Here is a 17,247-nt window from a genome sequence, read left to right as displayed (position 1 = left end):
AAGTAGAGGTAACTGGGTAAAAGCATAAAATAGGTTTTCTTTAATTCTATAGCACCCTGTATGTTACAGTCTATTTTAAGAGATGAAAGGTAAGATCAATATCTCTGATATTGATATGCAAGGTAAGATCAATATCTCTGATCTGAAACTTCATAGTTTCAGATCTGTTTTCTACTTCCAATTTAAGTCTTCATTTTAATGCTCTCTACCATGTTTCTGAAATCTAGCACAGACTTTCAGACTCACATGTATGCACACACAAACTGTAGTGAGAATATTTTACAAAAACAATAAGCACGTTTCAAATGCCTCTGATTTTGTTAATATACCATAATGTGAAAAGATGGATGTGAGGAACTAAGGCCCTTTTCTGCAACTGCCTGTCAGTTTCTGGTGAACAAAAAAAAACTTAAATTAGAAAAGAAACACTGAAAGAATCATCCCAACACTAGCTGGAGAAATAGCCCTATATTTTGGGGGTTTTCAACAGTAGAGTTATCCTTTTGTACATAATAAATCTTCACAGACTGTCTATTTAATTTATGATCCTTGATAGTATACAGCCATTCTCCTTCCATGGTATCCTTTAATGTTTCATTAAATGGGACAACATGTTAATTTGGGAGGCTGATTTTCTTTTAGTTTGAATGGCTCTGGTTTTCAAATTTTGAAGTCATTTATCCACCCCCAAAAGGATTGAATACTTTCTCTTCTGAATACTTTTTCAGAAAAAGTATTCAAAAGAAAAATGAGTCCTATTTCTAATATTCCCAATGCTGACTTTCTATGGCTTCTTTTCCAAGAATGATAAAACTAATAATAGTTTTAAGATTTAAACATTTCTTTTGCCTATAGCAAAACCATCAAGTACTCACAACAATTCATTTTTTTATGGGTTCAAAATAAAATTTTTAAAGTAAATGTGAGGGCTGGAATAGGTGTTTTAAGATTTAGAAAGCAAAACTCCAGATATTTCATTTTTAATTTGGAGCTCCAGAATAGGTAGGCAGGCTATCATCCCTATCTTAATATGAAAGGTTAAGTGACTTGTGCAAGGTCCTGTAGCTAGTTAAGCAGCAACACAGAAATTAAAATCTAAGCTCAGATTTGAAGTATATTTCATCTTCTTAAGGATAAATATCCTATCACACAGTGTGGCATTTTGCTATATAACTTAGGCTACTTTTCTGCATGCAAAATTCCTTTCTTTTGTTGACTGAGGTACAAACATCAATGCCAAATGTGTGTTTATTTTAGTGTTATATCAAAAATTTCTCATTAGGTAGTGACAGAGAGGTGGGTTTATCTTCTTTTATATTTTTTATCTTATCTTTCATTTCCTTGTTGGAAAATAAGGCACATACCATCTTTTAAAAGCTGCCTACAAATGTAGGTCACTGGAAACAGTACTGAGCTTTTGCATGTTTTTTCTTAGTCTTTTTAATTTGCCAAAGAAACTCGAACTGTGGCTGCCAGGGGAGAACTCAGAATTTTAAATAAGCTCTCACAAGTAGCTAGGGAGGGAAAAAAAGAGGGGAACCCTAGGGTCAAACAGCAAATTTCTGGCTCAACTAGCACTGAAAAGCTTATAGATAGCCTGATAATTTTCTGAACAAATAAAATGTTGACAAAGAAGTGAAGGGAACATATTCTGATTATAACTCTGCCTTCAAAGACCTTTTAATATTTGTATTTATATTATGGACAAAAGATACACAGTGATAAAATAGTTTTGATAGGATGTACATTAAATATTATACAGGCTAGAAAAAGTAAAAATGTGTGGGAAAATGTGTAATGTATAAGGTGTTGAGTATGCATAAAGCTTGCAAAGTGGAATACAGAAGGGCCAGAAAATAATTTTTAATTATTTATAGCATGTAATATTACTTTTGTTCTGAATCATAAAACTACAACTTTGGAGATGAACATAATTTAAAAAATGTTCAATGACATATTTGGCCAACCAAGGGATGTTTCTTTAACTTCGTTTTTATAGCTGTTTCAATTTTTGTCACTTAAAAAAAAACATGGGCTGGATCTGAGACATTTTTGTATTCTGTGTACTCAGAAGGACCAGACTGTACTACAGTGTACTAAGAGCAAACTGACCACTCACTAGATTTCTAATTCTTGTTCCATGATCAGTAAATAACAGATGCATGGCAAACAGACTTAATCTTGACACCAAACTGACAGAAGGAAAAGAAACCTTTTTAACAGTAACTCAAACTTTACATTGTTAGCAAGTAATACTGCTTTATCTAACTCTAAATCAATATCTCTGACCTCAATTAAAACCAAGGAATCAAATAAAGGAAAATATACAAGGTACAGTGAATAAGATCTTAACAAATGAGTTCAATATTTGGGTAAAAGGCTGATATTTTGGGATTTAAAATAATGCTTTCAAATTATTAAGATACACTTTTAACTTTTACTTATGGATTTAAAGTCTGTGAAAAAGAATTCTGAAGATGTTAGACTAAATATTCATACTTCACTATTTTGTTACCAAGTATCTTATTACTATATTAATTTATCAAATATCATATGGTTTATTTTCAATGAACTGAAACTCATTCCAGGACATAGATTATTGTAAAGTAATTCATTTTCAATATGAAAGATTTTCTCAATAGTAAATATGGGAAATTTCACCATAATTGATTTTAAATTTGAACTATTTATTTACCAATATGTTTGATGTTAAAAAATATTATATGCTATAATCCTTTAATAAACATCAAGGTAGTTGGGACACCCCTGCTGGTAACCAGGTACCTATCCTGGGTACACACTAAAAAATACAACTTTGAAGCTCCTTAAAAGCATTCTAACCTCCCACTTTGTTCTAACTGTGGTTGATGTTAGTGCATAGTGTATATAACAGGTAACTCAAAAAGTTAATGTAATAAGTCAAGAATTAACCCTTTGCTCTAGATATTAGATATCTCTTCCTGAATGAATATTACCTACCTGGCATGTCATCACTAAAAAATATTCAAATTAAGTTTTTGAAACTGACTTTAGCATATTATGAAACAGCATTTAAATTTACTTCTGAAATTTTACTTTCTTTAATTCTATATGTATTAACACATACCATCATATTGTTAAAAATTATGAAAAGGATATAAATAATAGAGAAATCTTAGCATTTTCAAGTTCTTAAGAAATGTTTGGGTGTGCATGTGTGTACATAATTTTTTATTTCATAAAAAAATCAGCTGATCTACTGATAAATGTTTAAATATTTTAACATTAAGACGTAATTTTGCTATATTAGAAAACATTCCATAGAAAGTTTTCATAGAGAATACCCATCACTATATTTGAGATGATCAAGAAAATTCTTTTAGATAAAAAAGTTAACTGAAAAATACTTACCATAGTGTTTTAAAAAGCTTTAACAACATCAGGTATATTGTTCTATAGGATTTTCTAAGGGGTGTAACTTTTCAGCGTTACATCTTTAATGCTGACTGCCTGAAGCTCTGACTACAGTAGGCATGAATGTTTCCAAAGGATGATGGATAAATTGCTGGGTGGTTATATATTTTAGGCAGCTGATGGGCTTTTTATCCTTTACTTGTCTTTTAGTTATACACAGTTTTAAGATAATTATGGTCTATAAGATTGTCTTTTCCCTTTTCTTGTACCAGCAATAGTTGCCTTGGTTATAGGCTCCAGAAATCTCCAATCATATACATCATAAAATTAAAACTAAGCAATTATAGCATTTCCTCCCTACATTGTATCTCTAAACACTGTTAATGCCTTGGGTTTTGGTCACTCATTTTTGGGCTGTTTGATACAAATAAGTCTTCAGTATAACTTTGAGCTGGGCACACTGAAATCCCAACTGAACATTATGTAGAAAGTACATAATATACATACCTACTCTTATAGGTGCAGAAATTCTACTTTTCTATATTAGTATTCAACATCTCACTTTAAACTACAAAAATATTTTGTTCATTTTTCTCAGAGATGTTAAAAACTTTGTCTATATACTGGTATTATGAAGAATATACATAACTGAAATTTTTATCAGCCATAATTTTCTCATCCAGTCTGTTTTAAATGTGTGAACACTAAACATTAAACATATTGTATATATTAAAAACAATACTTTTTGTACTTCCTTATAGAAAAATGAGAATGGCATATTATTCCTTTAAGTCAAATATTGTTATACTGCTACATATTAAACATGTAAGGAATATAAGATGATAAGATTAAGAATTTAAGAAACATTGCTTTCTTAACTGGCTGGATCCTTCTACATTCTCATCAGCCAGTAGCTTTGCATGGGATTCAAACAATTCTCCAGTCACTTTGATCAACCTCAGGAAATTTTGCATCTTTGGCAAATTTTGAAATTGTTTTGCATTATACTCAAGAATATTCAACATATGGCTAACAGGAACAGACCAACTCACAAATCTAATGATGAAAAAATACACTAGTGTTACATGTGAGGGATGTGGGCAGAGGGTCAAAATTTTTAGGAGGGCAGCCCAAAATTTATAGGAGGGCTATTTGTATGATTTGGCAAATTTGGTTTTCCAATGCAACCTTGTAACTTCAGGGACTTAGATCCTGAGAATGTGCAAAACAAAGATCCTCGTATATAATCCTGGGACATTAACTATAATATGTAAAGAGCTCGTACAGAGCAATGAGAAAAAAAATGGACAGAGACAAAAACCTACCATGAAAAACAAGGAAGAAATGCAGAAGGCTAACAACCATAGGGGAAAATATTCTGCTTTGCTGTAAACAAAGAAACGTGCAACAAAGCAGTATTTCCCAATCAAATGAACGTTTTTAAAATTATTTTTTAAAAAAAGAAAAGAAACATTACTGATGAGTGAAGATTCTATTAACTCAAAAACTAGATATATCTTCATAGTAGAGGTGCATGAAATACAAGAACATAATCAAAATTAAAATAGTTTAAAAATGAATCACTAAATAAGTTTCATAATGTAGGGAAATGTTGTGTGTACATGTTATTTAGCATATACAGCCTATAACAATTTCATTACTCATCTATACAAGTGATTTTAGTTAAAAGCAAATAATGGCATTAAAATCAAAGAAGATAAATTTTTCCTGAGGATCACATACTCAAATTTATAATTAATTTAATATTTAACTTCACTGAGTACCTTATTGATAAATATTCAATTGTCATGTAAAGCAAACTTGCTATTCAAATAAAAACAACTTGTTCTAGGCTACTCATTATAAATAGAAGAATGAGATAACTTTAAAAATGCAGCATCGGGCTTCCCTGGTGGCGCAGTGGTTGAGAGTCCGCCTGCCGATATAGGAGACACGGGTTCGTGCCCCGGTCCGGGAAGATCCCACATGCCGCAGAACGGCTGGGCCCGTGAGCCATGGCCGCTGAGCCTGCGTGTCCGGAGCCTGTGCTCCACAACGGGAGAGGCCACAACAGTGAGAGGCCCGCGTAACGCAAAAAAAAAAAAAAAAAAAAATGCAGCATCAAATCTGCAATGTTATATTAAGTAAATCTAATGCTTAAGATGATTAGGTTTTTGTGGAGTAATTATAATGTCTTTGATAATACATTCTAAGTGCACAAGATAAAGTAAAATAGATCTGATGACACTAGAATACATTCTTCAGTTAAAAACACCTATGCTAGGCTAGAGCAAGAGAAACTTTTAAGACATTAAAAATAAATGGTCATACCATTTTAACATTTATTTCCCTTGAAATGTAAGATGAATTTAAGTTCCAGGAGATTAATTAGCATGTTGTTATAAACTGCATCTCAGTAATAGTGAAAATTCAAATATGGGAAAGCCAAGTAAAATATCTGTCAACACTGAAACCAACAGTACTTCTTATAAAGAAAAAATTCCAGAGATATATCAATCACTGAGAATTTATTTCAAATAATCATCTTTAAAATATTATTTAACATAACAGAAAATTATCACTAATGGTTTCTTTTCTTCTAATAAGACAGTCTGCATTTACATGGAATGTGACATTACAGAGGAATAATTTTCATAAAAGAAATTTTAAGTCCAATATGCTGATTTAATTCTTTTGCCTGAGATAACCTTCATTTAAATATTTTAAAGAGCAGCAGTAACTTAAAAGTTATTCCTACATTTTTGAAATCCAAACAGAATATACTTTTTTTTCATATTGATGTGAATAAATGATAGTTAGCATTATCATGCTAGAATGCTAGAACAGATTAGTGTATATTGGGGGTGACTAAATACAGGTTCACTGGGCTACATCAATATATGGATTTAATCATATTGGGCATATGGTAGTCTAAACTTAGAAAAGCTTATCTGGATCAGGTAAGATGACTTGTTTCCATCCCTTTTAACCGTCAGAAACTGGGAGTCTTTAAACCTGGGGTAAATGAAGACTTTGAAAGAGGTACATGATCGTGAGAGTTTTAAGGAAATCAATTTTTTGATCTTCAACTTTAACAAATACTCTAGTGAAAAATGACCTCCTAGAGAATGTGCCAGTGATAGAAGTGCAAGTTCCCCTTTGCCAATCCCCTTTCAAATCAACCTTTCTCACTTCACGAGTGAAAGGTTTACTTCTCATTGTCCCAGGAGTAAACATCTCTGCAGTACCAAACAAAAAGACAACCTAAAATATCTATTTGGTATAGAAAATGTGAATGTTCTAATGACTGGGGAAATTATCCTTTTTTCACTGTTTTCAGCAAAATTTTAGGTGGACCTAATAGACTAGACAAATAATTTAAAGTAATTTATGTTGATAGATACCGTGTGATTTCTTTTTGTGTATTACTCAGAAAAAGTGAAAAAATAATTTGAGGGACATTACAATAACACAACTCTCTCTATTTACTTAACTATGAACAGCTCACATCTGCAAAAGTAAAAAATATGAATAGAGTTGATGCTGAATCCCATCCCATTCTAGCAATATTCACACAATTATATGTCCTAATGAAGCAATGCAGTGTGAACATTTTTATGTCTATTGATACACTGTATGAAACAATAATTGTAATGGCGACTGAAATAAGAAGAAATGTGTTTAACACTTAAAGTCTTTTGAGACAAAAAGTTTAAAATAAATTTAAATATGAAGTTACAGAAAAACTATCATAAGGTTATTAATAAAAATATTGAGCATAAAATGTACTACATTCTGACAAAACTCCATGAGGAGTGAGTGGAATAGAAAATATGAATTCAAGGAAAAAATGATTGATGTAAAATTTCCAGTTGTTAAAGAAGAGCTTGCTTATGTAGATACTTCTAAAAATAATGATACTGACATCAAATTGCTATTATTTAGATTGAGTTGGATACAAGACTGATATAAAAGTCTTCAACTAAAAAAGGCAATATTTACAATAACATCTTTGCAACTAAATAATCTCATAACGAAAATTTTTACATAACTTAGTATACAAGACGATACATAATTAAAAAAATATTTTTAGAAGTATGAGTGCAAAAAAGGTGGGAAGATCACTGTACTTTACTATCTGGAAAACTGGCCAAGATATAGGATGTGAGTGATAATTGTTCAATGTAGGTTAATAAATAAATGTGAAATGCCTTCTTTGGTTTTAAATGTAATCTTTGTATTTTCAGTAAAATTGAATTAGAGTTCTCTAGAGAAATTGTATGAACAGGATGTGTGTCTGTGTGTGTGTATACACACACACACATATACATATATATATGTACACATATACATACCTCTTCCTGTAATAACATTTACTATAAGGAATTGGCTCATATGATTATGGAGGCTGACAAGTCCCCAGATATGCACAGCAAGCTAGCTGGAAACTCAGGAGAGCTGATGGTATAGTTTTTGTCCAAATGGAAAACTAATGGTGTAATTCTGATCCAAAGGATAGCAGACTTGAGACTCAGGAAGAGCTGATGTTTCAGTTTGAATCCGAGAGCAAGAAAAAGTTGATGTCCAAGTTCAAAAGCAGTCCAGTAGAAAGAATTCTTTCTTATATGGGGAAGGGTTAGCCATTTTGTTCTATTTAGGCCTTCAACTGACTGGATGAGGCCCACCCACATTAGAGAGGGCAATCTGCTTTACTCAGTCTACCGATTTAAATGTTAATTTCATCCAAAAATACCCTCACAGAAACACTCAGAATAATGTCTGATCAAATTTCTGGGCACCCTATGGCTTGGTCAAATCGACACATAGAATTAACTACCACAAGTCCATCCCTTGCTTACTTGGCACCCATACATATCTCCTTAAACCATACTTGGCTCCAGATGAAGACAATAACGAGGTTGTAATTCCACATTCCTAGCTCTGTCACCTAAGATCGTCTTATCCTGGGTTCCTCCTCCCTGCACTATGGCCTGGACACTTTGTATGCAGGAAGCTAGGGAAGTTACAGGACTTACCTTGTTTATTTTGCATAACTCAGGAATCACTGTCCTTTACTGTGTGATGATCAAAGTTTTGAAGACAGTTGTTTCATATATTTTGTCCTGTTTTTTAGTTGTTTCAGGCATGATGACTAGTCTGGTCCTTATTAATCTACTTTGGTCATAAGGACAAATTTAATAAGAGTCTATGTTTTTTGACTCTAGTTTTATATTTTTCTACTACATTATAAAACTGCTCTATGAATAAAGGTTTGCAGAATCTAATTACTTGCATATATGACTAGCTATTTTAAGAAACCCTGATGAAAAGATAATATTTCTTTTATAATTTTAAAATCCTTCACATAATCCAAAGAAGGGCATGTAAAGTACACTGAAATTTTTTTACTACCAGCTTGTACAGATCAAGGTACCTAAGAAAGGCATCAGGGATTAGTTTTCAAATAAAAAAAATGTAGTTCTCTAAGGCAAAATGTGGAAGTATACTATAGGCTTTAATATCAGTTACCTAGGTTGGAGGAGGGAAGAAGGAAAAATAAAACACTTTATTTAAAAAAGCATATATAGGGCTTCCCTGGTGGCGCAGTGGTTGAGAGTCCGCCTGCTGATGCAGGGGACACGGGTTCGTGCCCCGGTTTGGGAAGATCCCGCATGCCGCGGAGCAGCTAGGCCCGTGAGCCATGGCCGCTGAGCCTGCGCGTCTGGAGCCTGTGCTCCGCAACGGGAGAGGCCACAATAGTGAGGCCTGCGTACTGCAAAAAAAAAAAAGCATATATAGGTCTTCCTGCCTATGGCTTGGTGAACATTTCCTATATGGCTATAAAGATGTCTGATAAAAAATCTTAGGCTCAGTATGTTGTGGAATGGGCTGTGAAGAACCTATATAGCTTCTTTACAACAATGATTTTGGCCTTTACTCCACTGCTTCTAGCAAGTACAGTACTATTCAGAAACTGTCCAAAATGATTAAGGCCAGGGAAAAGGAACAAAAGAAAAAACAAAAATATCAAGAAAATATTACAAAAGATTAATAGCAGAAATAAGAATAAAGGAAAACAGGCTCTTCAACCAGAAGAAAATCGTTTGGAAAATTATACAAAGGTTTTCTTTTTGGACTTTTTAAAATTTAATAAACAAAGTCTGACCCATATGAAAGAATCATGTTAGTTTTGACCTCAGTATTATAGTAATTTTTATGTGTGGGTGTAGAAATTTGTTGGTGTCTGTTGATAGTTATTGTAAATTAGTATTTATTATTCTACAAGTTTTTTATAAATGACTTAGTCATTTGTCATTTTGCAAACTACACAGTGAAATGAAAACACCCTCTGAGAGAAAATGATTTTAGATTATGAATTCTAATCAAATAATGGCTTAAAAGTGAGTTCCTGCTCTGTACAAAGAAATTAAGAATTCTAAAAGTCAGAATTGTCTTCTCTGAGGTGAAAAATATGCTTTGGCATAAAAAAGATATACTATTTCAAGCGCATATTTTAGTATTATTGCTTATTTCTTGGAAGGGAATACTTTCTGGAATTCTCAAAACAAAATAATTTTAATAAATGAGTACTTCTAATTTCTCTATCTTTCTTCTGACTTACATCTTTGGAATACTGGTAATATAATATCTGACAATATTCTGCAGTTGTTTTTCTTTACCTACATTTTTTATTAGTTTATAAAGTGCTCATATCATTACTTAATAGTAATTTTGTTTATTGTCAGTTTTAAATAGCTTATTAATATTTCCTCACTGTGACATAAATTTTAGTTTAAAAAACTGTCCAAGAACGAATTTTAAAATGCGATTATATATTTAAATAAATTTGATACTTCTCTTTAAGAGAAAAAAATACGTGTGTGGTCCCATTAATGTATTTAAATATAGTTTGTACATATACAAATACATATCTTATTTACATATATATAAACAATATTTTTTGTGAAATATTCAAAATGCAATATTGAATTAGTATACTCTATACCTGTAAAATGTCAGCAGGGTCTTCTTTTGCAGATGCAACTAATAAAGTATGTCCAGTGACGATTCCTTCTGCCAGGAAATACTTGAAGAGCAAAGGAGAATAAATATTATATTTATCCTCTTCTGTAAGAAAGAAAAAAATTATAGTAAGAATCCTACCATATACTAGGATATTTATGGTAGGATGTTTTTATATTCTTTTCTCCTTAAAACAAGTCTATGAGGTGGGGCAATAACTATGTCTTCCTAAGGTACAGTTAGATAGGCTAAAATACTTATCTAGATACTCAATGGGAAGGAGGTACTTTTAATAGAGTCTTTCTGATTCCAAAATCATTCGCCATCTACTACACCACCTCTGATATCCATAAAATTTAGAAGGTTATGTATGATTATGTTAAAAAATCAGAGATTTGGTTTTTTCTTTACTAAGATTTTCTCAGGTACTGCACCTCTAAAATGGCTATATTCCTTACCAACCAGTTGTAAACTCACACCTCATTACTTTCATGTCACAAGAATTAAACACTTAGTGTTAGATTTGTGGTTACCAGAGGTAGAGAGTAGGGGTAGGGGGAATTAGATGAAGGCAGTCAAAAGTTTCAAACTTCTACTTATAAGATAAATAAGTACTGGGGATGTAATTTACAACATGATAAATAAAATCAACACTGCTGTATATTATATATGAAAATTGTTAAGAGCGTAAATCCTATGAGCTCTCATCACAAGGAAAAAAATTATTTTCTATTACTTTAATTTTGTATCTACATGAGATCATGAATGTCCACTAAACTTATTGTGCTAATCATTTCATGACGTATTAAGTCTAATGATTGCGCTGTACACCTTAAACTTATACAGTGCTGTACGTCAATTATATCTCAATAAAACTGAAAGAAAAACTAGCCCATATAAGGATGAAATTATACCAATCTTAAAAGTAATCGTTCAGAAAAAAGGAAAAACTGAAAAGAAATACTTCAGAACTCATTTTATAATGCCATAATTACTTTGATACCAAAACTAGGCCAAGACATCACAGGAAAAGAAAGCTACAGACTAATATGCCTCATGAACATTTATGAAAATAATTTCTAAAATATCCAACCAAAACTCATTAGTATATAAGAAAGAATAATATGATATACTATGATTAAGTGGGGTTTATCACAGATATGCCAAGTTGGTTTTTTATTTTAAAAATCACTGTACCGGAGGACGAAGGGAAGATGGTGAAAGAGTAAGACACGGAGATCACCTTCCTCCCCACAGATACACCAGAAATACATCTACACGTGGAACAACTACAGAACACCTACTGAACGCTGGCAGAAGACCTCAGACCTCCAAAAAGGCAAGAAACTCCCCACGTACCTGGGTAGGGCAAAAGGAAAAAGAATAAACAGAGACAAAAGGATAGAGACGAGACCTGCACCAGTGGGAGGGAGCTGTGAAGGAGGAAAGGTCTCCACACACTAGAAGTCCCTTCTCGGACGGAGACTGCGGGTGACAGAGGGGGAAAGCTTCGAAGTCTCGAAGGAGAGCACAGCAACAGGGGTGTGGAGGGCAAAGCGGAGAGATTCCCGCACTGAGGATCAGTGCCGACCGGCACTCACCAGCCCGAGAGGCTTGTCTGCTCACCCGCCGGGGTGGGCGGAGCTGCGAGCTGAGGCTTGGGCTTCTGCCAGAGCGCAGGGAGAGGACTGGGCTTGGCGGTGTGAACACAGCCTGCAGGGGGTTAGTGCACCGCGGCTAGCCAGGAGGGAGTCTGGCGAAAAGTCTACACCTGCCGAAGAGGCAAGAGACCTTTTCTTCCCTCTTTGTTTCCTGGTGCGCACAGAGAGGGGATTAAGAGGGCTGCTTAAAGGAGCTCCAGAGACAGGTGCGAGCCACGGCTAAAAGCGCGGACCGCAGAGATGGGCATGAGACGCTAAGGCTGCTGCTGCCGCCACCAAGAAGCCTGTGTGCGAGCACAGGTCACTATCCACACCCCCCTTCCGGGGAGCCTGTGCAGCCCGCCACTGCCAGGGTCCCGGGATCCAGGGACAACTTCCCTGGGAAAACGCACATGCTTGCCCCACACTCTGTGCCCCTCCCTCCCCGCACCCCTGGTCTGAGTGAGCCAGAGTCCCCGAAGTAGCTGCTCCTTTAACCCCGTCCTGTCTGAGCGAAGAACAGACGCCCTCCAGCGACCTACAGGCAGAGGTGGGGCCAAATTCAAATCTGAGTCCCTGGGAGCTGTGAGAACAAAGAAGAGAAAGGGAAATCTCTCCCAGCAGCCTCAGAAGCAGCAGATTAAAGCTCCACAATCAACTTGATGTATCCTGCATCTGTGGAATACATGAATAGACAACGAATCATCCCAAATTGAGGAGGTGGACTCTGAGAGCAAGATTTTTGACTGTTTTCCCCTTTTCCTCTTTTTGTGAGTGTGTATGTGTATGCTTTTGTGGGAGATTTTGTCTGTATAGCTTTGCTTCCACCATTTGTCCTAGGGTTCTACCTGTCCGTTGTTTTTTTTTTTTTTAATTTTTTTCATAATATTTTTTATTTTAATAACTTTATTTTATTTTACTTTATCTTCTTTCTTTCATTCTTTCCTTCCTTCTCTCCTTTAGACAATGAATCACCCCAAATTGAGGAGGTGGACTTTGAGAGCAAGATTTATGATTTTTTCCCCTTTTCCCATTTTTGTGAGTGTGTATGCTTCTGTGTGTGATTTTGTCTGTGTAGCTTTGCTTCCACCATTTGTCCTAGGGTTCTATCCATCCATTTTGTGTTTTTAATTTTTTTCTTTTTTTCTTAATAATTATTTTTTATTATAACTTTATTGTATTTTATCTTACTTTATTTTATTTAACTTTACCTTCTTTCTTTCTTTTTTTTCCTTCCTTCCCTCCTTCCTTCCTCCCTCCCTCCCTTTCTTTCTTTCTTTCTTTTTCTTTCTTCCTTCCTACTTCTACTAATTTCCATCATCGGATGAATGGATAAAGAAGATGTGGCACATATATACAATGGAATATTACTCAGCCATAAAAAGAAACGAAGTTGAGCTATTTGTAATGAGGTGGAGAGACGTAGAGTCTGTCATACCGAGTGAAGTAAGTCAGAAAGAGAAATATAAATACCGTATGCTTACACATATATATGGAATTTAAGGGGAAAAAATGTCATGGAAACCTTGGTGTAAGAGAGGAATAAAGTCACAGACCTACTACAGAATGGACTTGAGGATATGAGGAGGGGGAAGGGTAAGCTGTGACAAAGCGAGAGAGAGGCATGGACATATATACACTACCAAACGTAAGGTAGATAGCTAGTGGGAAGCAGCCGCATAGCACAGGGAGATCAGCTAGGTGCTTTGTGACCGCCTGGAGGGGTGGGATAGGGAGGGTGGAAGGGAGGGAGACACAAGAGGGAAGAGATATGGGAACATATGTATATGTATAACTGATTCACTTTGTTATAAAGCAGAAACCAACACACCATTGTAAAGCAATTATACTCCAATAAAGATGTAAAAAAAAACCAAAGAAGATGTGGCATATATATACAATGGAATATTACTCAGCCATAAAAAGAAACGAAATTGAGCTATTTGTAATGAGGTGGATAGACCTAGAGTCTGTCATACTGAGTGAAGGAAGTCAGAAAGAGAAAGACAAATACCGTATGCTAACACATATATATGGAATTTAAGGAACAAAAATGTCATGAAGAACCTAGGGGCAAGACAGGAATAAAGACACAGACCTACTAGAGAATGGACTTGAGGATAGGGGGAGGGGGAAGGGTAAGCTGCGACAAAGCGAGAGAGAGGCATGGACATATATACACTACCAAACGTAAGGTAGATAGCTAGTGGGAAGCAGCCGCATAGCACAGGGAGATCAGCTCAGTGTTTTGTGACTGCCTGGAGGGGTGGGATAGGGAGGTTGGGAGGGAGGGAGACACAAGAGGGAAGTGATATGGGAACATATGTATATGTATAACTGATTCACCTCGTTATAAAGCAGAAACTAACACACCATTGTAAAGCAATTAGACTCTAATAAAGATGTAAAAAAAAAAAAACCACCAAAATAAAAAAATAAAAATCACTGTACCATAATGACATTTTTTAAAAGTAAAACCATATGATCATTTCAATAGACGCAAAAAAAATTTGACAAAATTCAACAATAATTCATAATACAAACTCTTGGCAAATAAGGAATAAAATGAAACCTCTGCAACCTGATAAATGGTATCTATAATAAACTTACAGGTAACATAATGGTAAGATGGAATGCTTTCTTCCTGATATTAGGAACAAAGAAAGTGTATCAACTCTCACCACTTGTAATCAATATTGCTCAGAAGGTCTGAAGCATATAATAAACCATGAAAAAGAAATGAAAGGCATACAGATTGGAAAAGATGATGTAAAACAGTCTTTATTTGCAAACATTATCACATATGTAGGAAATCTTAAGCAATCTACCAAAAAGCTAGTAGGACTAACAAGCCAAGTCTATCAGGGCTGTAGCATGTAAAGTCAATATATAAAAACCACCGTTCCTCTACGAACTAGTAACAAACATTAGAAACTAAAATTTTATAAATTCCATTTTGATTCCAAAACCATGGAATATTTTGAATAAATTTAACAAAATATGTGCATGAACTAGCTCCGAATTGAAAAGTATAAAACATTCTGAGAGTAAGTATAAAAAAACCTAAATAAATGGAGTGATATATCATGGTCATGGGATGGAAGACTCAAATCTTTCCAAATTAATCTATACATTTAATGTAATGTCAATGTAAGCCCCAGTAAGCTTTTTGGAGAAACTGACAAGCTAATTCTAAATTTACATTGAAATTCAAAGGTCCTAGGTAACCAGATGAATTTGAAAAAGATCACGGTTGGAAGATATACCATCTGATTTTAAGACTTATTATAAAGCTGTAACAATCCATGCAATATAGATTTGACCAAAGGCTATAAATATGGATGATAAATATAGATGAATGTAAAAGAATAGAGAGACGAGAAATAAACCCACATAACTGATCCTTGACAAAGGTGGAGAAATAATTCTTTTTCAACAAATGGTCTTGGAATAACTGGATAACCATATGTAAAAACCAACAAAAACCTCAATCTTACCTCATACTACACTCAATCAAAAAAGAAAAAAAATTTGCAGGCGGGGGGAAGAGGGATAAATTAGGAGTTTGGGATTAACAGATACATACTACTATATATAAAATAGATAAACAAGGACCTACTGTATAGCACAGGAAACTATATTCAATAGCTTGTATTAACCTATAATGGAAAAGAATCTAAAAAAGTATGTATACATATATATATATCTGGATCACTTTGCTGTACAACTGAAACTAACACGACATTGAAAATCAGCTATACTTCAATTGGGAAAAAAAGCAAAAACAAACAAGCAAACAAGAAAATTTCAATCTTATCTCATACTACTACTCAAATATTATGCTGAAATGAATCACAAAACTAAAAATAGAAGGGAAAACAATAAAAGTACTAGAAAAAAACGGAAAATCTTTGCAATCTTGGAGTAGACAAATATTTCTTAAATAAGACAGGAAAGCATGTGCCACAATAGAAAAAAATGGATAACTTGAAGTGCATAAATATTTTAAATATTTTCTTTTGAAAAGACACCAATAAGAAGATGAAAAGGCAAGCTACAGAGAGAAAATACTTGCAATACACATATCTTGGACAGTTTTTTTTTGTAACAGACAAAAACCTGGAAGTAACTTAAATGTCCATCAACCAGTGAATGGAAAAACAAATGGTACATCCACAAATGAAATAGTACTCAATAACAAAATAACCGGACTACTGATATATAGGCAACAACATAGATGAATCTCAAAAACACTAAGCTAAGTGAAAAAAGCCAGACACAAAAAGTGTGTACGGTAAGATTGCCTTCACGTGGTATTCTAAAGAAAGCAGAACTAAACTCTAGTGATAGAAAGATGTTAGGTGCTTGGGGGCCAGGAAACATTTTGGGCATGAGGATGTTTGGGGGGGATGATGGAAATGTTTTATATCTTGATTGTTGTGGTGATTACATGAGTATATACATTTGTAAAAACTCACTAAAATATATACTTAAAATGGGTCTATTTTATTGTATGTAAATTATAATTCAGTAAAGGTGGTTTATGAAAACAATTTCCTATGGCGTAACTAAAATACCATGTGGTAGCTTGTATGTAAACCTTTTCAGCACAGAATATTAGAGTAAATCCACGATCAAAAGTATAGTAGATTTACATGAAGATTAATTTTATATATTAAAGAACATAGCCAGTTCTTTAATACTACCTACTACAAAGTTAAAATCTATAAGTCTAAAAGACACAAAATGGGCTTGATTAGGATTTAGGAGCATTTTATGAAAGTTTTTGTGCACAAAGGAAAAGAAAAATGCCTTCAACACCTCTGCATGGTCTACAGTCAACAGGTGGAAAAGCCAGCAGAGACAAGTGGATGAGATGACCAGCACTGCCTATGGATCATTAGTTATGACAATGGAAAAAATACTCATTTTATATAAACAAGAATTTGTCTCTGTTAAACTTTAGAAAGTCATGCTTTAAAAAAGAACTAGGGCTTCCCTGGTGGCGCAGTGGTTGAGAGTCTCCCTGCCGATGCAGGGGACACGGGTTCATGCCCTGGTCTGGGAAGATCCCACATGCCGCGGAGCGGCTGGGCCCATGAGCCATGGCCGCTGGGCCTGCGCGTCTGGAGCCTGTGCTCCGTAACGGGAGAGGCCACAACAGTGAGAGGTCCGTGTACCGCAAAAAAAA

At 34.4% G+C, this 17,247-nt stretch overlaps 1 protein-coding gene across 1 annotated transcript in view; it reads right to left on the bottom strand.

Annotated features, from left to right (window-relative positions):
* The window catches only part of ELP4 (elongator acetyltransferase complex subunit 4), a 238,767-nt gene that overhangs the window by 194,660 nt on the left and 26,860 nt on the right, over positions 1-17,247 (bottom strand). Inside the window, exon 3 of the mRNA XM_024752532.1 lies at positions 10,400-10,521. Coding sequence (XP_024608300.1) covers positions 10,400-10,521 — 122 coding nt within the window. The remainder of the gene's footprint in view (positions 1-10,399; positions 10,522-17,247) is intronic.

The sequence above is a fragment of the Neophocaena asiaeorientalis genome, unplaced genomic scaffold (assembly GCF_003031525.2).
Source record: "Neophocaena asiaeorientalis asiaeorientalis breed wild unplaced genomic scaffold, Neophocaena_asiaeorientalis_V1.1 scaffold196, whole genome shotgun sequence".
Taxonomy (NCBI): domain Eukaryota; kingdom Metazoa; phylum Chordata; class Mammalia; order Artiodactyla; family Phocoenidae; genus Neophocaena; species Neophocaena asiaeorientalis.
The sequence above is the reverse complement of the archived record's forward strand: the minus strand, read 5'-3'. Positions and strand labels throughout refer to the sequence as shown.